At 34.2% G+C, this 26,531-nt stretch overlaps 1 protein-coding gene and 2 long non-coding RNA genes across 10 annotated transcripts in view; 1 reads left to right on the forward strand and 2 right to left on the reverse strand.

Moving 5' to 3' along the window:
- LOC126743365 (AMP deaminase 2) overlaps positions 1-26,531 on the forward strand; it is a 57,059-nt gene that overhangs the window by 10,975 nt on the left and 19,553 nt on the right. For 2 of the 6 annotated variants that reach the window (XM_050450416.1, XM_050450417.1), the window contains exons 2-5: positions 19,988-20,141; positions 23,183-23,315; positions 23,539-23,704; positions 23,833-23,952. In XM_050450416.1, the coding sequence (XP_050306373.1) occupies positions 19,988-20,141; positions 23,183-23,315; positions 23,539-23,704; positions 23,833-23,952 (573 nt within the window). Of the gene's footprint in view, positions 1-1,885; positions 2,119-19,763; positions 19,927-19,987; positions 20,142-23,182; positions 23,316-23,342; positions 23,472-23,538; positions 23,705-23,832; positions 23,953-26,531 lie in introns of those variants that run through there. The other 4 variants (XM_050450415.1, XM_050450418.1, XM_050450419.1 and 1 more) reach the window with 4 other exon arrangements.
- On the reverse strand, positions 2,870-14,971 carry LOC126743368 (uncharacterized). Of its 3 annotated transcripts, none has more exons than XR_007662844.1 (4): positions 14,847-14,971; positions 14,151-14,324; positions 5,625-5,798; positions 2,870-3,188 (listed from the first exon to the last, which is right to left on the reverse strand). It is a non-coding gene; the product is annotated as an uncharacterized LOC126743368 (long non-coding RNA). The 3 variants fall into 3 exon arrangements; XR_007662843.1 differs by lacking the exon at positions 14,847-14,971 and adding an exon at positions 14,673-14,797; XR_007662842.1 differs by lacking the exon at positions 14,847-14,971 and having other exon boundaries at positions 14,151-14,420.
- Positions 10,170-13,723, reverse strand: LOC126743371 (uncharacterized). Its single transcript, XR_007662846.1, has 3 exons — positions 13,629-13,723; positions 11,019-11,192; positions 10,170-10,322 (listed from the first exon to the last, which is right to left on the reverse strand). It is a non-coding gene; the product is annotated as an uncharacterized LOC126743371 (long non-coding RNA).

A 26,531-nucleotide genomic window follows, 5' to 3' on the forward strand; every position in this document is an offset into this window, starting at 1 on the left:
TTTCCTTGGAAAAGTGAAATAAAATTTGAAATTAATGAGTGAGAATCATCCGTTTGTAAACTTAATTGGTGAAAGCGCCAGGAAAGTTCGAAAATTCCTTTTATCGTTAATAAACTATTCCAGGAGTGCCTGGAATAATTTAAAAATTAGCCTGGAATAGAAAATTTGAAAGAATATTAAAATTAAGTAGGATATAAAAAATTGTTCAATTTCACCCTTGATTCCACAAAACGGAAGGGCCGGAATAAGTTTAAAAAAATATTGGTGGATGCGCAAGGAAGTGCCTGATGGGGTTAAAAAAAATAGTGAAATGTAATATTTGTTAAATTAATTGGTGCAAGAGCAGGTCAAAAAAAAAAACGTTAAATTCAAAACTTTGAGGAGTTGAAAATAATTGGTGAATGTGCCAGGGGAGTTTCCGATTTATTTCAAGAGTGCCTCGAAGAATTTTCCCGAAAAATTAAAAAAAAAGTAATATATTGAAATGATTTGGAAATTAAAGGAGCTAGAAGCAAGAAAAATCTTCCCATTCCTAGCTTCGAGGCAAGGAACAACAGTGGTACCGATTACTCACTCACGCGTTAATAAAACATTACAAAAAAAAATTGCGGTAACTAAATCATGTGATCTGGTGAACAGTTTCACTTATGCACTTTTTTGGAAGGAATTGGAGGACGAACGTATTGGTGAATGAGCCAGGAAAATATATTTCCTTAACCTAAAGTCATATAGGAATTAACTCCTTTTTTATATGGATGATAAAGTATTCCAGGAATGCCTGGGAGAATTTCTTTCAATAAAATTGAAAAAGAAAATCGAAATTATTTGCTGAAGGAGCACGTAAACATTATTTTAAACTTCAGATAAGTTGAAGAAAATAATTGGGGAATGCACCAGGCAAGTTTGAAAATTTCAACCTTCTTCATGTAAGGGTAAGCTTCAAGCGACAAAAGAAGGAAGATAACAAAACAAACGAAAAATATTGGTGGATGCGCAAGGAATTTTTTAAAATTCTAAAGTGTTCCAAAGTGCCTGATGGGTAAGAAAAAAAATAGTGAAGAATGTGTTCTCTATGTAAATCTATGTCAAATTAATTGGTGCAAGAGCGGGTAAAAAAACGTTAAATTCTAAACTTTGAGGAGTTCAAAATAATTGGTGAATGTCCCAGGAGAGTTTCCGATTTATTTCAAGAGTGCCTCGAAGAATTTTCCCGAAAAATTAAAAAAAAAGTAATATATTGAAATTATTTGGAAATTAAAGGAGCTAGAAAAAAAAAATTCCCATTTCTAGCTTTAAGGCAGAAAACAACAGTGGTAAATACGTAAGTATTCCAGGATTTGAAAAAATGGTGGAGGAGCAAGGAACACAAATACTAAGACCTAATAGAGAGACGTTTTTATGGAATTACCTCTCAACAAGTTTCGGTGAAGGAGCAAGCTAACAAAAATATTCAATAATCGTCTACAATTTTTCCATAAGAGTGTACACTTTTTGGTGAAGGAGCCGGGAAAAAAATTGTTTTTTTTTTTTTAAATTTGTGCATGCGCAATTGCGTTTTTTTTTCAAAATAACTAACAACCGCCATCTTGGAACAAACAAATAATTAATGATACCTTAATAAACTGTATATCACCACTTTAAATGGCTGATTAAGCGTCATGATTCCTGCTAAATCAGAACCTCAACATTTAATATATACAGCTGTTACCCGATTACTCACTCACCCGTTAATAAAACCATAATTTACAACCTTATGACAAATAATACAAAAGAAAAATTGCGGTAACTAAATCATGTGATCTAATGAACAGTTTCATTTATGCACTTCACGGTGAAACACGAAAATTGAAATTGGTCTGTTGTTTTTAAGAACCTTAGGGAACGCGTGCCAAAAAATCGTATTTTGAACGTTTTCCATGTGTATTTTTACAACTAGTACATTGCGCCAGCCTCAGTGCAGTTTTCGAGTTTGTTTAGTGAACAAGATTTAAAGAAAAAAATAAATAATGAGTTCTCGCGGCGTCAATTTGTCTCCGGAATGCGAGGAAACCGAGTTGGTGCTCGTCAACTCGCCGGTTTTCATCAAGGTTAGCTCGTTTGTAGATGAGGATAATCCAGGTAAACACCCTGTAACGTGTAGTCATTTATTTTGATGCCCTATAGAACTCAGAAGAATTATACCAAAAATCACTTATATAAAAATTGCACGAATAGAGAGTTACATACAAAAAAATTTCTATTGAGTTACCGTTTTTACAAAAATTGTTCAATCCACGACTCTTCGCTTCAAAAATCTTCGAAAATAAAGTAGCGATAGTGAATGATTTCTGTATAAAAAAAATTAAATAAAAAGTAATAACATTTAAAAAATACCCTATAAAAAAGTTTCAAGCAGTAATTCACTGTGTTTTTTATTTGAAATTAATATTTTGCAGTAAGCTAGTAAGCAGCTAGTACTATGGCATACCTATTCTTCAATTACAAAAAAAAATCTAACGTGCAATAATTCTAACCCCGAATCTTAATAATTGAATATAATATGTTGTCCAGTTGAAAATTAGCGAGAAAGCTAAATTAGAACGTGGTTAATTGAAAATCACTGAGGTGAGGATTTATGGTCGAAAAGGAGGTAAAAGTTCATTTTTTCGTGTTCTATCGTATCTCACTTCTCACTAACGCCCTAAATAATCCTCAAATTTTATTTAATTTACGTATTTGAGTCCTTTACAAACGAGCAGCATAATTTTACAACAATCGCCAATGATTCCTGGTTCTGAGATAAGTATTTAGATGAAAAAAGGGGATAAAAGTCCACTTTTCGACATTCTACCGCATCTCACCTCTCAGAAACGTCGTGAATAATTTTTAAAAGTTACTTTTCTTACTTCATTAATCCGTTTACAAACGATAGGCATAATTTCATAGCGATCGTCAATGATTCCTGGTTCTGAGATAAGGATTTAGGTCAAAAAAGGGGGTAAAAGTCCACTTTTCGACTCTCTACCGCATCTCACCTCTCAGAAACGTCGTGAATAATTTTTAAAAGTTACTTTTCTCACTTCATTAATCCGTTTACAAACGATAGGCATAATTTCATAGCGATCGTCAATGATTCCTGGTTCTGAGATAAGGATTTAGGTCAAAAAAGGGGGTAAAAGTCCACTTTTCGACTCTCTACCGCATCTCACCTCTCAGAAACGTCGTGAATAATTTTTAAAAGTTACTTTTCTCACTTCATTAATCCGTTTACAAACGATAGGCATAATTTCATAGCGATCGTCAATGATTCCTGGTTCTGAGATAAGGATTTAGGTCAAAAAAGGGGGTAAAAGTCCACTTTTCGACTCTCTACCGCATCTCACCTCTCAGAAACGTCGTGAATAATTTTTAAAAGTTACTTTTCTCACTTCATTAATCCGTTTACAAACGATAGGCATAATTTCATAGCGATCGTCAATGATTCCTGGTTCTGAGATAAGGATTTAGGTCAAAAAAGGGGGTAAAAGTCCACTTTTCGACTCTCTACCGCATCTCACCTCTCAGAAACGTCGTGAATAATTTTTAAAAGTTACTTTTCTCACTTCATTAATCCGTTTACAAACGATAGGCATAATTTCATAGCGATCGTCAATGATTCCTGGTTCTGAGATAAGGATTTAGGTCAAAAAAGGGGGTAAAAGTCCACTTTTCGACTCTCTACCGCATCTCACCTCTCAGAAACGTCGTGAATAATTTTTAAAAGTTACTTTTCTCACTTCATTAATCCGTTTACAAACGATAGGCATAATTTCATAGCGATCGTCAATGATTCCTGGTTCTGAGATAAGGATTTAGGTCAAAAAAGGGGGTAAAAGTCCACTTTTCGACTCTCTACCGCATCTCACCTCTCAGAAACGTCGTGAATAATTTTTAAAAGTTACTTTTCTCACTTCATTAATCCGTTTACAAACGATAGGCATAATTTCATAGCGATCGTCAATGATTTCTGGTTCTGAGATAAGGATTTAGGTCAAAAAAGGGGGTAAAAGTCCACTTTTCGACTCTCTACCGCATCTCACCTCTCAGAAACGTCGTGAATAATTTTTAAAAGTTACTTTTCTTACTTCAACAATCCGTTTACAAACGAAAGGCATAATTTCATAGCGATCGTCAATGATTCCTGGTTCTGAGATAAGGATTTAGGTCAAAAAAGGGGGTAAAAGTCCACTTTTCGACTCTCTACCGCATCTCACCTCTCAGAAACGTCGTGAATAATTTTTAAAAGTTACTTTTCTTACTTCAACAATCCGTTTACAAACGAAAGGCATAATTTCATAGCGATCGTCAATGATTCCTGGTTCTGAGATAAGGATTTAGGTCAAAAAAGGGGGTAAAAGTCCACTTTTCGACTCTCTACCGCATCTCACCTCTCAGAAACGTCGTGAATAATTTTTAAAAGTTACTTTTCTCACTTCATTAATCCGTTTACAAACGATAGGCATAATTTCATAGCGATCGTCAATGATTTCTGGTTCTGAGATAAGGATTTAAGTCAAAAAAGGGGGTAAAAGTCCACTTTTCGACTCTCTACCGCATCTCACCTCTCAGAAACGTCGTGAATAATTTTTAAAAGTTACTTTTCTCACTTCATTAATCCGTTTACAAACGATAGGCATAATTTCATAGCGATCGTCAATGATTCCTGGTTCTGAGATAAGGATTTAGGTCAAAAAAGGGGGTAAAAGTCCACTTTTCGACTCTCTACCGCATCTCACCTCTCAGAAACGTCGTGAATAATTTTTAAAAGTTACTTTTCTCACTTCATTAATCCGTTTACAAACGATAGGCATAATTTCATAGCGATCGTCAATGATTCCTGGTTCTGAGATAAGGATTTAGGTCAAAAAAGGGGGTAAAAGTCCACTTTTCGACTCTCTACCGCATCTCACCTCTCAGAAACGTCGTGAATAATTTTTAAAAGTTACTTTTCTCACTTCATTAATCCGTTTACAAACGATAGGCATAATTTCATAGCGATCGTCAATGATTTCTGGTTCTGAGATAAGGATTTAGGTCAAAAAAGGGGGTAAAAGTCCACTTTTCGACTCTCTACCGCATCTCACCTCTCAGAAACGTCGTGAATAATTTTTAAAAGTTACTTTTCTCACTTCATTAATCCGTTTACAAACGATAGGCATAATTTCATAGCGATCGTCAATGATTCCTGGTTCTGAGATAAGGATTTAGGTCAAAAAAGGGGGTAAAAGTCCACTTTTCGACTCTCTACCGCATCTCACCTCTCAGAAACGTCGTGAATAATTTTTAAAAGTTACTTTTCTCACTTCATTAATCCGTTTACAAACGATAGGCATAATTTCATAGCGATCGTCAATGATTCCTAGTTCTGAGATAAGGATTTAAGTCAAAAAAGGGGGTAAAAGTCCACTTTTCGACTCTCTACCGCATCTCACCTCTCAGAAACGTCGTGAATAATTTTTAAAAGTTACTTTTCTCACTTCATTAATCCGTTTACAAACGATAGGCATAATTTCATAGCGATCGTCAATGATTTCTGGTTCTGAGATAAGGATTTAGATGAAAAAAGGGGGTAGAAGTCCACTTTTCGACTCTCTACCGCATCTCACCTCTCAGAAACGTCGTGAATAATTTTTATAAGTTACTTTTCTTACTTCATTAATCCGTTTACAAACGAAAGGCATAATTTCATAGCGATCGTCAATGATTCCTGGTTCTGAGATAAGGATTTAGGTCAAAAAAGGGGGTAAAAGTCCACTTTTCGACTCTCTACCGCATCTCACCTCTCAGAAACGTCGTGAATAATTTTTAAAAGTTACTTTTCTCACTTCATTAATCCGTTTACAAACGATAGGCATAATTTCATAGCGATCGTCAATGATTCCTGGTTCTGAGATAAGGATTTAGGTCAAAAAAGGGGGTAAAAGTCCACTTTTCGACTCTCTACCGCATCTCACCTCTCAGAAACGTCGTGAATAATTTTTAAAAGTTACTTTTCTCACTTCATTAATCCGTTTACAAACGATAGGCATAATTTCATAGCGATCGTCAATGATTCCTAGTTCTGAGATAAGGATTTAAGTCAAAAAAGGGGGTAAAAGTCCACTTTTCGACTCTCTACCGCATCTCACCTCTCAGAAACGTCGTGAATAATTTTTAAAAGTTACTTTTCTTACTTCAACAATCCGTTTACAAACGATAGGCATAATTTCATAGCGATCGTCAATGATTCCTAGTTCTGAGATAAGGATTTAAGTCAAAAAAGGGGGTAAAAGTCCACTTTTCGACTCTCTACCGCATCTCACCTCTCAGAAACGTCGTGAATAATTTTTAAAAGTTACTTTTCTCACTTCATTAATCCGTTTACAAACGATAGGCATAATTTCATAGCGATCGTCAATGATTCCTAGTTCTGAGATAAGGATTTAAGTCAAAAAAGGGGGTAAAAGTCCACTTTTCGACTCTCTACCGCATCTCACCTCTCAGAAACGTCGTGAATAATTTTTAAAAGTTACTTTTCTCACTTCATTAATCCGTTTACAAACGATAGGCATAATTTCATAGCGATCGTCAATGATTCCTAGTTCTGAGATAAGGATTTAAGTCAAAAAAGGGGGTAAAAGTCCACTTTTCGACTCTCTACCGCATCTCACCTCTCAGAAACGTCGTGAATAATTTTTAAAAGTTACTTTTCTCACTTCATTAATCCGTTTACAAACGATAGGCATAATTTCATAGCGATCGTCAATGATTCCTAGTTCTGAGATAAGGATTTAAGTCAAAAAAGGGGGTAAAAGTCCACTTTTCGACTCTCTACCGCATCTCACCTCTCAGAAACGTCGTGAATAATTTTTAAAAGTTACTTTTCTCACTTCATTAATCCGTTTACAAACGATAGGCATAATTTCATAGCGATCGTCAATGATTTCTGGTTCTGAGATAAGGATTTAAGTCAAAAAAGGGGGTAAAAGTCCACTTTTCGACTCTCTACCGCATCTCACCTCTGAGAAACGTCGTGAATAATTTTTAAAAGTTACTTTTCTCACTTCATTAATCCGTTTACAAACGATAGGCATAATTTCATAGCGATCGTCAATGATTCCTAGTTCTGAGATAAGGATTTAAGTCAAAAAAGGGGGTAAAAGTCCACTTTTCGACTCTCTACCGCATCTCACCTCTGAGAAACGTCGTGAATAATTTTTAAAAGTTACTTTTCTCACTTCATTAATCCGTTTACAAACGATAGGCATAATTTCATAGCGATCGTCAATGATTCCTGGTTCTGAGATAAGGATTTAGGTCAAAAAAGGGGGTAAAAGTCCACTTTTCGACTCTCTACCGCATCTCACCTCTCAGAAACGTCGTGAATAATTTTTAAAAGTTACTTTTCTCACTTCATTAATCCGTTTACAAACGATAGGCATAATTTCATAGCGATCGTCAATGATTCCTAGTTCTGAGATAAGGATTTAAGTCAAAAAAGGGGGTAAAAGTCCACTTTTCGACTCTCTACCGCATCTCACCTCTCAGAAACGTCGTGAATAATTTTTAAAAGTTACTTTTCTTACTTCAACAATCCGTTTACAAACGATAGGCATAATTTCATAGCGATCGTCAATGATTCCTAGTTCTGAGATAAGGATTTAAGTCAAAAAAGGGGGTAAAAGTCCACTTTTCGACTCTCTACCGCATCTCACCTCTCAGAAACGTCGTGAATAATTTTTAAAAGTTACTTTTCTCACTTCATTAATCCGTTTACAAACGATAGGCATAATTTCATAGCGATCGTCAATGATTCCTAGTTCTGAGATAAGGATTTAAGTCAAAAAAGGGGGTAAAAGTCCACTTTTCGACTCTCTACCGCATCTCACCTCTCAGAAACGTCGTGAATAATTTTTAAAAGTTACTTTTCTCACTTCATTAATCCGTTTACAAACGATAGGCATAATTTCATAGCGATCGTCAATGATTCCTAGTTCTGAGATAAGGATTTAAGTCAAAAAAGGGGGTAAAAGTCCACTTTTCGACTCTCTACCGCATCTCACCTCTCAGAAACGTCGTGAATAATTTTTAAAAGTTACTTTTCTCACTTCATTAATCCGTTTACAAACGATAGGCATAATTTCATAGCGATCGTCAATGATTCCTAGTTCTGAGATAAGGATTTAAGTCAAAAAAGGGGGTAAAAGTCCACTTTTCGACTCTCTACCGCATCTCACCTCTCAGAAACGTCGTGAATAATTTTTAAAAGTTACTTTTCTCACTTCATTAATCCGTTTACAAACGATAGGCATAATTTCATAGCGATCGTCAATGATTCCTAGTTCTGAGATAAGGATTTAAGTCAAAAAAGGGGGTAAAAGTCCACTTTTCGACTCTCTACCGCATCTCACCTCTCAGAAACGTCGTGAATAATTTTTAAAAGTTACTTTTCTCACTTCATTAATCCGTTTACAAACGATAGGCATAATTTCATAGCGATCGTCAATGATTCCTAGTTCTGAGATAAGGATTTAAGTCAAAAAAGGGGGTAAAAGTCCACTTTTCGACTCTCTACCGCATCTCACCTCTCAGAAACGTCGTGAATAATTTTTAAAAGTTACTTTTCTCACTTCATTAATCCGTTTACAAACGATAGGCATAATTTCATAGCGATCGTCAATGATTCCTAGTTCTGAGATAAGGATTTAAGTCAAAAAAGGGGGTAAAAGTCCACTTTTCGACTCTCTACCGCATCTCACCTCTCAGAAACGTCGTGAATAATTTTTAAAAGTTACTTTTCTCACTTCATTAATCCGTTTACAAACGATAGGCATAATTTCATAGCGATCGTCAATGATTCCTAGTTCTGAGATAAGGATTTAAGTCAAAAAAGGGGGTAAAAGTCCACTTTTCGACTCTCTACCGCATCTCACCTCTCAGAAACGTCGTGAATAATTTTTAAAAGTTACTTTTCTCACTTCATTAATCCGTTTACAAACGATAGGCATAATTTCATAGCGATCGTCAATGATTCCTAGTTCTGAGATAAGGATTTAAGTCAAAAAAGGGGGTAAAAGTCCACTTTTCGACTCTCTACCGCATCTCACCTCTCAGAAACGTCGTGAATAATTTTTAAAAGTTACTTTTCTCACTTCATTAATCCGTTTACAAACGATAGGCATAATTTCATAGCGATCGTCAATGATTCCTAGTTCTGAGATAAGGATTTAAGTCAAAAAAGGGGGTAAAAGTCCACTTTTCGACTCTCTACCGCATCTCACCTCTCAGAAACGTCGTGAATAATTTTTAAAAGTTACTTTTCTCACTTCATTAATCCGTTTACAAACGATAGGCATAATTTCATAGCGATCGTCAATGATTTCTGGTTCTGAGATAAGGATTTAAGTCAAAAAAGGGGGTAAAAGTCCACTTTTCGACTCTCTACCGCATCTCACCTCTGAGAAACGTCGTGAATAATTTTTAAAAGTTACTTTTCTCACTTCATTAATCCGTTTACAAACGATAGGCATAATTTCATAGCGATCGTCAATGATTCCTAGTTCTGAGATAAGGATTTAAGTCAAAAAAGGGGGTAAAAGTCCACTTTTCGACTCTCTACCGCATCTCACCTCTCAGAAACGTCGTGAATAATTTTTAAAAGTTACTTTTCTTACTTCAACAATCCGTTTACAAACGATAGGCATAATTTCATAGCGATCGTCAATGATTCCTAGTTCTGAGATAAGGATTTAAGTCAAAAAAGGGGGTAAAAGTCCACTTTTCGACTCTCTACCGCATCTCACCTCTCAGAAACGTCGTGAATAATTTTTAAAAGTTACTTTTCTCACTTCATTAATCCGTTTACAAACGATAGGCATAATTTCATAGCGATCGTCAATGATTTCTGGTTCTGAGATAAGGATTTAGGTCAAAAAAGGGGGTAAAAGTCCACTTTTCGACTCTCTACCGCATCTCACCTCTCAGAAACGTCGTGAATAATTTTTAAAAGTTACTTTTCTCACTTCATTAATCCGTTTACAAACGATAGGCATAATTTCATAGCGATCGTCAATGATTTCTGGTTCTGAGATAAGGATTTAAGTCAAAAAAGGGGGTAAAAGTCCACTTTTCGACTCTCTACCGCATCTCACCTCTGAGAAACGTCGTGAATAATTTTTAAAAGTTACTTTTCTCACTTCATTAATCCGTTTACAAACGATAGGCATAATTTCATAGCGATCGTCAATGATTCCTGGTTCTGAGATAAGGATTTAAGTCAAAAAAGGGGGTAAAAGTCCACTTTTCGACTTTCTACCGCATCTCACCTCTCAGAAACGTCGTGAATAATTTTTATAAGTTACTTTTCTTACTTCATTAATCCGTTTACAAACGAAAGGCATAATTTCATAGCGATCGTCAATGATTTCTGGTGCTGAGATAAGGATTTAGGTCAAAAAAGGGGGTAAAAGTCCACTTTTCGACTCTCTACCGCATCTCACCTCTCAGAAACGTCGTGAATAATTTTTATAAGTTACTTTTCTTACTTCATTAATCCGTTTACAAACGAAAGGCATAATTTCATAGCGATCGTCAATGATTCCTAGTTCTGAGATAAGGATTTAAGTCAAAAAAGGGGGTAAAAGTCCACTTTTCGACTCTCTACCGCATCTCACCTCTCAGAAACGTCGTGAATAATTTTTATAAGTTACTTTTCTTACTTTATTAATCCGTTTACAAACGAAAGGCATAATTTCATAGCGATCGTCAATGATTTCTGGTGCTGAGATAAGGATTTAGGTCAAAAAAGGGGGTAAAAGTCCACTTTTCGACTCTCTACCGCATCTCACCTCTCAGAAACGTCGTGAATAATTTTTATAAGTTACTTTTCTTACTTCATTAATCCGTTTACAAACGAAAGGCATAATTTCATAGCGATCGTCAATGATTCCTAGTTCTGAGATAAGGATTTAAGTCAAAAAAGGGGGTAAAAGTCCACTTTTCGACTCTCTACCGCATCTCACCTCTCAGAAACGTCGTGAATAATTTTTAAAAGTTACTTTTCTCACTTCATTAATCCGTTTACAAACGATAGGCATAATTTCATAGCGATCGTCAATGATTTCTGGTTCTGAGATAAGGATTTAGGTCAAAAAAGGGGGTAAAAGTCCACTTTTCGACTCTCTACCGCATCTCACCTCTCAGAAACGTCGTGAATAATTTTTAAAAGTTACTTTTCTCACTTCATTAATCCGTTTACAAACGATAGGCATAATTTCATAGCGATCGTCAATGATTTCTGGTTCTGAGATAAGGATTTAAGTCAAAAAAGGGGGTAAAAGTCCACTTTTCGACTCTCTACCGCATCTCACCTCTGAGAAACGTCGTGAATAATTTTTAAAAGTTACTTTTCTCACTTCATTAATCCGTTTACAAACGATAGGCATAATTTCATAGCGATCGTCAATGATTCCTAGTTCTGAGATAAGGATTTAAGTCAAAAAAGGGGGTAAAAGTCCACTTTTCGACTCTCTACCGCATCTCACCTCTCAGAAACGTCGTGAATAATTTTTAAAAGTTACTTTTCTCACTTCATTAATCCGTTTACAAACGATAGGCATAATTTCATAGCGATCGTCAATGATTCCTAGTTCTGAGATAAGGATTTAAGTCAAAAAAGGGGGTAAAAGTCCACTTTTCGACTCTCTACCGCATCTCACCTCTGAGAAACGTCGTGAATAATTTTTAAAAGTTACTTTTCTCACTTCATTAATCCGTTTACAAACGATAGGCATAATTTCATAGCGATCGTCAATGATTCCTAGTTCTGAGATAAGGATTTAAGTCAAAAAAGGGGGTAAAAGTCCACTTTTCGACTCTCTACCGCATCTCACCTCTCAGAAACGTCGTGAATAATTTTTAAAAGTTACTTTTCTCACTTCATTAATCCGTTTACAAACGATAGGCATAATTTCATAGCGATCGTCAATGATTCCTAGTTCTGAGATAAGGATTTAAGTCAAAAAAGGGGGTAAAAGTCCACTTTTCGACTCTCTACCGCATCTCACCTCTCAGAAACGTCGTGAATAATTTTTAAAAGTTACTTTTCTCACTTCATTAATCCGTTTACAAACGATAGGCATAATTTCATAGCGATCGTCAATGATTCCTAGTTCTGAGATAAGGATTTAAGTCAAAAAAGGGGGTAAAAGTCCACTTTTCGACTCTCTACCGCATCTCACCTCTGAGAAACGTCGTGAATAATTTTTAAAAGTTACTTTTCTCACTTCATTAATCCGTTTACAAACGATAGGCATAATTTCATAGCGATCGTCAATGATTCCTAGTTCTGAGATAAGGATTTAAGTCAAAAAAGGGGGTAAAAGTCCACTTTTCGACTCTCTACCGCATCTCACCTCTGAGAAACGTCGTGAATAATTTTTAAAAGTTACTTTTCTTACTTCAACAATCCGTTTACAAACGATAGGCATAATTTCATAGCGATCGTCAATGATTCCTAGTTCTGAGATAAGGATTTAAGTCAAAAAAGGGGGTAAAAGTCCACTTTTCGACTCTCTACCGCATCTCACCTCTCAGAAACGTCGTGAATAATTTTTAAAAGTTACTTTTCTCACTTCATTAATCCGTTTACAAACGATAGGCATAATTTCATAGCGATCGTCAATGATTTCTGGTTCTGAGATAAGGATTTAAGTCAAAAAAGGGGGTAAAAGTCCACTTTTCGACTCTCTACCGCATCTCACCTCTCAGAAACGTCGTGAATAATTTTTAAAAGTTACTTTTCTCACTTCATTAATCCGTTTACAAACGATAGGCATAATTTCATAGCGATCGTCAATGATTCCTAGTTCTGAGATAAGGATTTAAGTCAAAAAAGGGGGTAAAAGTCCACTTTTCGACTCTCTACCGCATCTCACCTCTGAGAAACGTCGTGAATAATTTTTAAAAGTTACTTTTCTCACTTCATTAATCCGTTTACAAACGATAGGCATAATTTCATAGCGATCGTCAATGATTCCTAGTTCTGAGATAAGGATTTAAGTCAAAAAAGGGGGTAAAAGTCCACTTTTCGACTCTCTACCGCATCTCACCTCTCAGAAACGTCGTGAATAATTTTTAAAAGTTACTTTTCTCACTTCATTAATCCGTTTACAAACGATAGGCATAATTTCATAGCGATCGTCAATGATTTCTGGTTCTGAGATAAGGATTTAGGTCAAAAAAGGGGGTAAAAGTCCACTTTTCGACTCTCTACCGCATCTCACCTCTCAGAAACGTCGTGAATAATTTTTAAAAGTTACTTTTCTCACTTCATTAATCCGTTTACAAACGATAGGCATAATTTCATAGCGATCGTCAATGATTTCTGGTTCTGAGATAAGGATTTAAGTCAAAAAAGGGGGTAAAAGTCCACTTTTCGACTCTCTACCGCATCTCACCTCTGAGAAACGTCGTGAATAATTTTTAAAAGTTACTTTTCTCACTTCATTAATCCGTTTACAAACGATAGGCATAATTTCATAGCGATCGTCAATGATTCCTGGTTCTGAGATAAGGATTTAAGTCAAAAAAGGGGGTAAAAGTCCACTTTTCGACTTTCTACCGCATCTCACCTCTCAGAAACGTCGTGAATAATTTTTCAAAGTTACTTTTCTTACTTTATTAATCCGTTTACAAACGAAAGGCATAATTTCATAGCGATCGTCAATGATTTCTGGTGCTGAGATAAGGATTTAGGTCAAAAAAGGGGGTAAAAGTCCACTTTTCGACTCTCTACCGCATCTCACCTCTCAGAAACGTCGTGAATAATTTTTATAAGTTACTTTTCTTACTTCATTAATCCGTTTACAAACGAAAGGCATAATTTCATAGCGATCGTCAATGATTCCTAGTTCTGAGATAAGGATTTAAGTCAAAAAAGGGGGTAAAAGTCCACTTTTCGACTCTCTACCGCATCTCACCTCTCAGAAACGTCGTGAATAATTTTTATAAGTTACTTTTCTCACTTCATTAATCCGTTTACAAACGATAGGCATAATTTCATAGCGATCGTCAATGATTCCTGGTTCTGAGATAAGGATTTAGATGAAAAAAGGGGGTAGAAGTCCACTTTTCGACTCTCTACCGCATCTCACCTCTCAGAAACGTCGTGAATAATTTTTATAAGTTACTTTTCTTACTTCATTAATCCGTTTACAAACGATAGGCATAATTTCATAGCGATCGTCAATGATTCCTGGTTCTGAGATAAGGATTTAAGTCAAAAAAGGGGGTAAAAGTCCACTTTTCGACTTTCTACCGCATCTCACCTCTCAGAAACGTCGTGAATAATTTTTAAAAGTTACTTTTCTCACTTCATTAATCCGTTTACAAACCATAGGCATAATTTCATAGCGATCGTCAATGATTCCTAGTTCTGAGATAAGGATTTAAGTCAAAAAAGGGGGTAAAAGTCCGTTTTTTGACTTTCTACCGCATCTCACCTCTGAGAAACGTCGTGAATAATTTTTAAAAGTTACTTTTCTCACTTCATTAATCCGTTTACAAACGATAGGCATAATTTCATAGCGATCGTCAATGATTCCTGGTTCTGAGATAAGGATTTAGGTCAGAAAAGGGGGTAAAAGTCCACTTTTCGACTTTCTACCGCATCTCACCTCTCAGAAACGTCGTGAATAATTTTTAAAAGTTACTTTTCTCACTTCATTAATCCGTTTACAAACGATAGGCATAATTTCATAGCGATCGTCAATGATTCCTGGTTCTGAGATAAGGATTTAGGTCAGAAAAGGGGGTAAAAGTCCACTTTTCGACTTTCTACCGCATCTCACCTCTCAGAAACGTCGTGAATAATTTTTAAAAGTTACTTTTCTCACTTCATTAATCCGTTTACAAACGATAGGCATAATTTCATAGCGATCGTCAATGATTCCTGGTTCTGAGATAAGGATTTAGGTCAGAAAAGGGGGTAAAAGTCCACTTTTCGACTTTCTACCGCATCTCACCTCTCAGAAACGTCGTGAATAATTTTTAAAAGTTACTTTTCTCACTTCATTAATCCGTTTACAAACCATAGGCATAATTTCATAGCGATCGTCAATGATTCCTGGTTCTGAGATAAGGATTTAGGTCAGAAAAGGGGGTAAAAGTCCACTTTTCGACTTTCTACCGCATCTCACCTCTGAGAAACGTCGTGAATAATTTTTAAAAGTTACTTTTCTCACTTCATTAATCCGTTTACAAACGATAGGCATAATTTTATAGCGATCGTCAATGATTTCTGGTTCTGAGATAAGGATTTAGGTCAGAAAAGGGGGTAAAAGTCCACTTTTCGACTTTCTACCGCATCTCACCTCTCAGAAACGTCGTGAATAATTTTTAAAAGTTACTTTTCTCACTTCATTAATCCGTTTACAAACGATAGGCATAATTTTATAGCGATCGTCAATGATTTCTGGTTCTGAGATAAGGATTTAGGTCAGAAAAGGGGGTAAAAGTCCACTTTTCGACTTTCTACCGCATCTCACCTCTCAGAAACGTCGTGAATAATTTTTAAAAGTTACTTTTCTTTCTTCATTAATCCGTTTACAAACGATAGGCATAATTTCATAGCGATCGTCAATGATTTCTGGTTCTGAGATAAGGATTTAGGTCAGAAAAGGGGGTAAAAGTCCACTTTTCGACTTTCTACCGCATCTCACCTCTCAGAAACGTCGTGAATAATTTTTAAAAGTTACTTTTCTCACTTCATTAATCCGTTTACAAACGATAGGCATAATTTTATAGCGATCGTCAATGATTTCTGGTTCTGAGATAAGGATTTAGGTCAGAAAAGGGGGTAAAAGTCCACTTTTCGACTTTCTACCGCATCTCACCTCTCAGAAACGTCGTGAATAATTTTTAAAAGTTACTTTTCTCACTTCATTAATCCGTTTACAAACGATAGGCATAATTTTATAGCGATCGTCAATGATTTCTGGTTCTGAGATAAGGATTTAGGTCAGAAAAGGGGGTAAAAGTCCACTTTTCGACTTTCTACCGCATCTCACCTCTCAGAAACGTCGTGAATAATTTTTAAAAGTTACTTTTCTCACTTCATTAATCCGTTTACAAACGATAGGCATAATTTTATAGCGATCGTCAATGATTTCTGGTTCTGAGATAAGGATTTAGGTCAGAAAAGGGGGTAAAAGTCCACTTTTCGACTTTCTACCGCATCTCACCTCTCAGAAACGTCGTGAATAATTTTTAAAAGTTACTTTTCTCACTTCATTAATCCGTTTACAAACGATAGGCATAATTTCATAGCGATCGTCAATGATTCCTAGTTCTGAGATAAGGATTTAAGTCAAAAAAGGGGGTAAAAGTCCGTTTTTTGACTTTCTGATGATGGACACATATCTAAACAATCGGAGGCAGACTATAGGATTTTCATTTTGCCTTAATCAAAAAATAACATTATTATTTTTAATATAGCTGACCTTTGACTTGAGACCTACAAACTGTTAAAATAAACACTCAATTTGAAAACCCCCGGTATCGAATAAACCTAGTGTTAATGCATCGACTATACCTTCTGGACTAATCAATATGCGCGAAGGCGCATGTAAATGCATTGGAGGTGCCTATTTAAATCTTATTCTGCATTATTTAGTTCTGAAGGCATATTCACGTCCCACTTAATCTATAGGTGAAGGAAGTAATTTGAATATGTTTTAAAGGTACCAGTGGTGGAACTGTTGTACACCAAATAAAAAAAAAAAATTATAGTGTTTTGGTGAAGGAGCAGAGAATCCGAAATAATGTGCCAATAATTTTGCTAGATGGAGAAATGAGGGCGAAATGCATTTTTAAAAATATGCTACTGTAGGTTGACACGTTTTGGCGAAGGAGCAGGAAAAGTTTACTCAAGTCTAACTTTTGACATTTTGGTAATGGAAATTTATTCTCAGCATTATTGTCCACAGAACTTGTGTACAAATTTTCAGCATTTTATTTGCACTGGTTTTTGAGTTATGAGCATTTTGTCAATTTTTTTTTTTTTAAAATAATAATTTTTTTTCAAAATTTTTTTTTCTTAACATCTTGTTTAAATTTTGAAAAATGCTGAAATAGGTGTCCAATGAAATTGTCCAGAGAACTTGTGTAGAAATTTTCAACATTTTATTTGCACTGGATTTTGAATTATGAGCATTTTGTCAATTTTTTTTTGAAAAAATAATAATTTTTTTCAAAAATTTTTTTTCTTAACATCTGGTTTAAATTTTGAAAAATGTTGAAATAGGTGTCCAATGAAATTGTCCAGAGAACTTGTGTAGAAATTTTCAACATTTTATTTGCACTGGATTTTGAATTATGAGCATTTTGTCAATTTTTTTTTTGAAAAAATAATATATTTTTTTCAAAAATTTTTTTTCTTAACATCTTGTTTAAATTTTGAAAAATGTTGAAATAGGTGTCCAATGAAATTGTCCAGAGAACTTGTGTAGAAATTTTCAACATTTTATTTGCACTGGATTTTGAATTATGAGCATTTTGTCAATTTTTTTTTTGAAAAAATAATATATTTTTTTCAAAAATTTTTTTTCTTAACATCTTGTTTAAATTTTGAAAAATGTTGAAATAGGTGTCCAATGAAATTGTCCAGAGAACTTGTGTAGAAATTTTCAACATTTTATTTGCACTGGATTTTGAATTATGAGCATTTTGTCAATTTTTTTTTGAAAAAATAATAATTTTTTTCAATTTTTTTTTTCTTAACATCTTGTTTAAATTTTGAAAAATGCTGAAATAGGTGTCCAATGAAATTGTCCAGAGAACTTGTGTACAAATTTTCAACATTTTATTTGCACTGGATTTTGAATTATGAGCATTTTGTCAATTTTTTTTTTTGAAAAAATAATATATTTTTTTCAAAAATTTTTTTTTCTTAACATCTTGTTTAAATTTTGAAAAATGTTGAAATAGGTGTCCAATGAAATTGTCCAGAGAACTTGTGTAGAAATTTTCAACATTTTATTTGCACTGGATTTTGAATTATGAGCATTTTGTCAATTTTTTTTTTGAAAAAATAATATATTTTTTTCAAAAATTTTTTTTCTTAACATCTTGTTTAAATTTTGAAAAATGCTGAAATAGGTGTCCGATGAAATTGTCCAGAGAACTTGTGTACAAATTTTCAACATTTTATTTGCACTGGATTTTGAATTATGAGCATTTTGTCAATTTTTTTTTTGAAAAAATAATATATTTTTTTCAAAATTTTTTTTTCTTAACATCTTGTTTAAATTTTGAAAAATGCTGAAATAGGTGTCCAATGAAATTGTCCAGAGAACTTGTGTACAAATTTTCAACATTTTATTTGCACTGGATTTTGAATTATGAGCATTTTGTCAATTTTTTTTTGAAAAAATAATAATTTTTTTCAATTTTTTTTTTCTTAACATCTTGTTTAAATTTTGAAAAATGCTGAAATAGGTGTCCAATGAAATTGTCCAGAGAATTCGTGTACAAATTTTCAACATTTTATTTGCACTGGATTTTGAATTATGAGCATTTTGTCAATTTTTTTTTTTAAATAATAATTTTTTTCAAAAATTTTTTTCTTAACATCTAGTTTAAATTTTGAAAAATTCTGAAATAGGAGTCCAATAAAATTGTCCAGAGAATTCGTGTACAAATTTTCAACGTTTTATTTGGACTGGATTTTGAATTATGAGCATTTTGTCAATTTTTTTTTTTTAAATAATAATTTTTTTCAAAAATTTTTTTTCTTAACATCTTGTTTAAATTTTGAAAAATGCTGAAATAGGTTTTCAATGAAATTGTCCAGAGAATTCGTGTACAAATTTTCAGCATTTTATTTGCACTGGATTTTGAATTATGAGCATTTTGTCAATTTTTTTTTTGAAAAAATAATAATTTTTTTTCAAAATTTTTTTTTCTTAACATCTTGTTTAAATTTTGAAAAATGCTGAAATAGGTGTCCAATAAAATTGTCCAGAGAACTCGTGTATAAATTTTCAACATTTTATTTGCACTGGATTTTGAATTATGAGCATTTTGTCAATTTTTTTTTGAAAAAATAATAATTTTTTTCAATTTTTTTTTTCTTAACATTTTGTTTAATTTTGAAAAATGCTGAAATAGGTATCCAATGAAATTATCCAGAGAACTTGTGTAGAATTTTTCAACATTTTACTTGCACTGGATTTTGAATTATGAGCATTTTGTCAATTTTTTTTTTTAAATAATAATTTTTAAAAAAAATTTTTTTTCTTTACATCTTGTTTAAATTTTGAAAAATGCTGAAATAGGTGTCCAATGAAATTGTCCAGAGAACTTGTGTAGAAATTTTCAACATTTTATTTGCACTGGATTTTGAATTATGAGCATTTTGTCAATTTTTTTTTTTTTAATAATAATTTTTTTCAAAATTTTTTTTTCTTAACATCTTGTTTAAATTTTGAAAAATCAAAAACATCCATAAAAGACAATAACTGCCGCTTTTTCTTCATTCATCCCCAATCAACCTAACTATAAGGCCACCACTGTACACCTCCCATACATCAAAATTATGAATTATAAACGCCCAAGCCGAATGCTCGCATCAAAGTTGTGACTTCATTAATAAAATTAAAATCTATTTCAATATTAATAGACGAAGCGCCACGATACATCAAAATCGGGTCTATTTTCGACCAAAACTAAAACAGCGTGTCGTCATCGCACAAGATTAAGACTTTCCACGATAAACATTTTATTTTACCGTGATAACCGGTCAGTTTAGTTTTTATTGCATTAGGTACAAGTGCCTTGAGTATTTTGTCATGTATTTTAATAAGAATCATGATAGAACCGGGGAAGAAACCTCTCAAGTGCCTCTAAACACCTATAATATCCCTAGTGAGGGTGTGTACTTGAAGAAAATCGCATTTTCTGGTATAATTATCGATATTATTTATTTCTATAGGTAGCGACAGCCCTTCATCCTTTATTAACCCCGCCCAGTTTTCCGAGACGGAACCGGAGCTGCCCAACGAAATTTCCGCACCCTATGAAGTACCCCAGTTCCCCATCGAACAAATCGAGAAAAAACTACAGATCCAGCGACAACTGACTAATAAGTAAGTTTTTATTATCGGTCCTCCGAGCCGGATTTTGTTCAAATTATAACGCAACTATTTACATTTCTTAATCGCTTATCAATATTATTTTTATTATCGGGATTTAATACAAACAACGGGCAGATAAGACACTTTATTAAATTATAAACAGATTATGGTCCTTTGAGTCGGATTACAGGCTCTCAGTATTTTTCAAACACATGTCGACGATACGTCCATACTTGAACTTCCACAATTTCAAATTGCCTGAAATGTTTTAATTTTTAACTGTCTGCAATAAATAAATTATGATCTAAGCTCAGGGTTTTACAATCTGGAAGGAAATATGAAGAAGAAGAAGAGGAAGAATGATTTATATTGTCCAGGCAGTTGAAACTGTGTTTATTCAATCCTATGGACCTTTACACTCTTAAATTGCATGAAATGTTTTTATTTTCAACTGCCTGGAATAAATATAGAATATAATCCAACCTGGAAAGAAATATGAAAAAGAGGAAGAGAAAAAATGATTTAATTCGTCCAGGCAGTTGGAACTGAGCTCTTTGGTTCTCATGGACCATTACAGTCTCAAATTGCATGAAATGTTTTCATTTTTAATTGCCTGGAATAAAGAAATTATGTTTTAAGTCCAGGGTCTTACAACCTGCAAGGAAATATGAAAAAGAAGAAGAGAAAGAATTATTTAATTCAACCAGGCAGTTGAAATTGTGTCTATGAACATTTACACTCTCCAATTGCATGAAATGTTTTAATTTTCAACTGCCTGGAATAAATAAATTATGATCTAAGCCCAGGGTTTTACAACCTGGAAGGAAATATGAAAAGAAGAAGAGGAAGAATGATTTAATTCGTCCAGGCAGTTGAAATTTTGTCCTTTGGTTCCTATGGACCTTTACAGTCTCAAATTGCATGAAATGTTTTCACTTTCAACTGCCTGGAATAAATAAATTATGATCTAAGCTCAGGGTCTTACAACCTGCAAGGAAATATGAAAAAGAAGAAGAGAAAGAATGATTTAATTCGTCCAGGCAGTTGGAACTGAGCTCTTTGGTTCCCATGGACCATTACAGTCTCAAATTGCATGAAATGTTTTCATTTTCAATTGCCTGGAATAAAGAAATTATGTTTTAAGTCCAGGGTCTTACAATCTGCAAGGAAATATGAAAAAGAAGAAGAGAAAGAATGATTTAATTCAACCAGGCAGTTGAAATTGTGTCTATGAACCTTTACACTCTCCAATTGCATGAAATGTTTTCACTTTCAACTGCCTGGAATAAATAAATTATGATCTAAGTCCAGGGACTTACAACCTGGAAGAAAATATAAAAAAGAAGAAGAGGAAGAATGATTTAATTCGTCCAGGCAGTTGAAATTGTGTCCTTTCGTTCCTATGAACCTTTACAGTCTCAAATTGCATGAAATGTTTTGATTTTCAACTGCCTGGAATAAATAAATTATGATCTAAGCCCAAGGTCTTACAACCTGAAAGGAAATATGAAAAAGAAGAAGAGGAAGAATGATTTAATACGTCCAGGTAGTTGAAATTGTGTCCTTTGGTTCCTATGGACCTTTACAGTCTCAAATTGCATGAAATGTTTTCACTTTCAACTGCCTGGAATAAATAAATTATGATCTAAGCCCAAGGTCTTACAACCTGGAAGGAAATATGAAAAAGAAGAAGAGAAAGAATGATTAAATTTGTCCAGGCAGTTGAAACTGTGTCCTTTCGTTCCTATGGACCATTACAGTCTCAAATTGCATGAAATGTTTTCATTTTCAATTGCCTGGAATAAAGAAATTATGTTTTAAGTCCAGGGTCTTACAACCTGCAAGGAAATATGAAAAGAAGAAGAGGAAGAATGATTTAATTCGTCCAGGCAGTTGAAATTTTGTCCTTTGGTTCCTATGGACCTTTACAGTCTCAAATTGCATGAAATGTTTTCACTTTCAACTGCCTGGAATAAATAAATTATGATCTAAGCCCAAGGTCTTACAACCTGGAAGGAAATATGAAAAAGAAGAAGAGAAAGAATGATTAAATTTGTCCAGGCAGTTGAAACTGTGTCCTTTCGTTCCCATGGACATGTACAGTCTCAAATTGCATGAAATGTTTTCACTTTCAACTGCCTGGAATAAATAAATTATGATCTAAGCTCAGGGTCTTACAACCTGCAAGGAAATATGAAAAAGAAGAAGAGAAAGAATTATTTAATTCTTCCAGGCAGTTGAAACTGAGTTCTTTGGTTCCCATGGACTATTACAGTCTCAAATTGCATGAAATGTTTTTATTTTCAACTGCCTGGAATAAATAAATTATGATCTAAGCCAAGGTCTCAAAAACCTGGAAGAAAATATGAAAAGAAGAAGAGAAAGAATGATTAAATGCATCCAGGCAGTTGAAACTGTCTTGGATATTTCTCGGCAGCATTATATTTTTATTTTCAACAAATTCCGACCCAAAAAGGAATTTTATGAACGAGAACTGTGCCGCGGTCCTTCGAGCCGACTTATAGTCACGTTCCCTCTTCTCCTCATCGACTTTTAACCGAAAAATCAATTTGGTTCGTAACTCATATTGCGGTCCTTCGAGCCGGACATTCGGCATTGTAATTCGCCTCCTTGGCCCCATCGGTTCTCATATCCCCCTTTTAAGAGACAAAAAAGAAAGTATAAAACCCCATTAAAAGTACAAAATAGCCACGACACGAACATCTAGCGTGCAAAAAACAAATAATGACGACTCGAAACCCGTATATTGGCTTACAGGACGCTAAGCCAATAAACGTAGAGAGTCGTCAGCATTTGAAGATTAGTCGTGGGATGTATAAGTTGGGAGTTTTCATGTTCGGATACGAGTCTGAAGGAACCATATTTGAATCCTACTTTATCAGGTTAGCATTTCCAATAGTGAAGCGTAAAGTCAGTGAGTGTACCTTTAATACTGTAATTACTGTCTTAAGGCATGATTCTTAGATGGCGCCCCAAGTACTATAATAATAAATATTCTCGCACTAGTGACGTTATTATCCTTCATTGTTTAGAGCCTTAGAAGACAGACGTAGCCACTATGAACCGTCGGTGGCAGGCGCTCCAGAGGTGGACGAGCTGGACGACCACGAACTCTACGTGCCCCACTTCCAAAGAGTTTCCATATCTGGAGAGGACACCAGCGGCGTAAGTATTCCGGAACACACCATTGTTGATTTACATCCATATAACTGTCACGTACAAATAAATGTCAAAATGTTTTTTTATAATGAGCCCCATATGGTGACCCCCGAGAGTAAAGGGAGGCGCAAGGGCAGGTTCAAACAGACATTTGCTTTGTTGGTATATAAACCAAAAAAAGAAAAAACGAACTGCTAAGTAAGGTAAAACAATTTGTGAATGTTTGCAGGTGCCTTTGGAGGATCTGGAACGTGCCTCCAAGTTACTCATCCAGGCCCTGGACATCAGGAAGCGGTACATGAGCATGTCGCATCAGAGTTTCTCGTCGACGGTGTCCAGGTTCCTGGATCCGGATAAGGAGCAGCAGCAGCACGACGAGAAACAAACGATCGAAGGTGAGTGTCGCTTTCCCGGGACCGTCCTCTCCCGATCCCTTCCCATGTAAACGGTTTCGATTTGTAAGAACAGAAAAAGCAGAACCATTTCCCGAGAATATTGCATGTTTTCTATAAATTTAACTTAGATGAGGGATACGTTCAGCTGTTGACCAGAACGGCGAGAACATCGTTCGACGACGTTCTCATTCAGTCCCTGACCAAAGAAGAGATCGAGTTACTTTTAAACTCTGATCAAGCTTTCCCAGGTAAAATGGTGGATTTTTTTTTCTGCACACGTCAACCGAACGTTTGATGGTTTAAGCCCCCTCAAGAAACAATTTAGCCATTTTATTTAAATTCAAATACTTTTTAATATTAGTATAGCGTTTGATGTTTTATGTACGTTATAAATAGAATCGGCCCTAAGATGGTTCCCGGTGAACTACCAATTTTATTATCTATTTGTCACTTAATTAATGGTTTAGCTTTTCTATTTGATAGCGTTTTAACCTTAGTTAACATTGAAAGGCTAGAATTAGTAAGCAACAACTTTGTTTGACAGCCATTAATATATAATCATTCAGCAATATTTAAAACCATACTTAAATATATTACTAATATTATTCATTGTAGCTACTTACGTACAAACAGTGACATATTCCTTAACAACAATCTATAAAACCACTATTTTCTTTGAACATTCTCTAGAACCATAACATGAATCTGATATATTGGATACCACACTAAGCCGCGATATTCAAGTCTTGATCGAACTAGTGAGTAAAACAGTGTTTTAAGAGATGTAATATTATTGAATTGTTTACAGTTTCTCATTATGAAACCTAAAACTCTATTTGCGGATGAAAGGACTGACTGAGTGTGGGGAATAAATGTCAGTTGGGTATCAAATGTAACCCCCAAATCATGTATATTTTCACAATGCTCTAATTCTTCGGAACTGATACTGTATACGTAATTTAATGGTTTACGTTTCCGAGTGAATGTCACTACTTTACATTTAGATATATTTACATTAAGTTTATTCTTTTTACACCAGAAATACACAGTCGTCAATACTATTGATTCTGCTATATATTTTCAAAATGTCGGCAAACAGTAAGTTTTCACAAGTGGGAAAGGTCATTGATGAAAAGTAAGAACAGTAAAGGCCCCAAATTCGATCCTTGAGGCACCCCAGATGAAGCCAAATACAACTTAAACTTGAAGCCGTTATAAGAAACAAATTGTTGCCTTGAAGTAAGATATGATCTAAAAAAAAAGAGACATATGATGGACTAAATCCAAAAGAGCATAGTTTTTTAAGTACAGTAAAATGATCAATGCAGTCAAAGGCCTTTGAGAAGTCTGTGTAAACTACATCAGTCTGGCCGACGTAATCAATAGCATCACTTAAAAATTGAGTAAATTGAAGCAGGTTAGACATTGTAGAACGTTGGGGCATAAATCCATGTTGCTGAGTGGCGATGAGTCTATGAACTGCTGGAAACATACAACGGTTGTATATGACTTTCTCAAAGACCTTTACAAAACTACTGAGAATCACAATTGGTCTGTAATTGGCAATATCAGAAGCATCCCCCTTTTTCAATATCGGACATACCCTAGCCAGTTTCTAGCATGACGGAAATGTGCATGTCTTTAAGGTCAAATTAAAAAGATATTTAAGAGGCTCAACGAAAACAGCACTACAATCACAGTATAACAATAAAGTTTATTGTTATACTGTGCTACAATCTTTTAGTAGAAAACAGGGAATAAGATCATGGCCAAAGGTTAAATATATGGAATAATATATAAAATATATTACAATAAAATGGATAAAAGTTTCTTTATTAACTGAAATTGTGTTTTAGCATTAAATTTCGGAAATCCATCGTACGTCCTGTATTACGTCCTATTTAAGACGAAAGATGGACTTCTTATACGTAACTATTAAAAAAAGAGTTCACACATCTTAAGAAAATTAATCCACTGGATTCAAATAAGCTACTTATACTTTCAAAGCATCCTTTGGAAGGCCAACGATATTCCATTAGACAAAATTAACCTTTTTTTAGTAACTCTTTCAGATTGGTTGGAATAAAATAAAAACTTTCTTAAAATACCTAAATTGTTAGATCCACTATAAGATATATAGTACGTGCATGAACAGATCTAATATCGGGGTCATTATTTTTATCACATATTTGAGGTGTAGTGATCAAGTGTAAGGACTAGGCTATGTAAATCTCTTGTCAATTTTTTTAAATGTCTTTTCTTCCTTGTGTAAACAGAATCATATATACGTGATATATGTATATTTTACAGTTTAATAAATATACCTTGACCATACACGGTTGATAAATATACCAATAGTTTAAATTTAAAAACTGTATTTTTAAAACCTCAAAATCTCCTTTTTCATAGTATTGCTACCTCCTATACTATAAAAGATACGAGGGCGGTTAAATGTATAACTTAAATGTCTGTCTCGACGTTTCGGAATAAAAATAGCAGTTTTCAAGCTTTTTTCTTTAATACGGACCTGATTAGTATTTACAAAATTAAAATACCTTTTGAATGCATATTTACCTATTTATCTTCAATATCAAACATAAAATTTTAAAACTACAGTGCCCTTTTTTTGTTTTTGGTAAGAAAAAGAAATTCGAAAATTTGGCATGGTTCGTTTAATTTACGAGTACTTGCTTTAGATTTAGAAGAGGAACAATAAATGTGTAAATAAAATAGAATTTTACACTTTTAATGAGAAATATTTTAATTACTTTACAAGCAAATGACAAACGTGTATTAACCAAAAAAATAACAAAACAATACGATCTAA

Source organism: Anthonomus grandis, chromosome 12 (genome assembly GCF_022605725.1).
Source record: "Anthonomus grandis grandis chromosome 12, icAntGran1.3, whole genome shotgun sequence".
Taxonomy (NCBI): domain Eukaryota; kingdom Metazoa; phylum Arthropoda; class Insecta; order Coleoptera; family Curculionidae; genus Anthonomus; species Anthonomus grandis.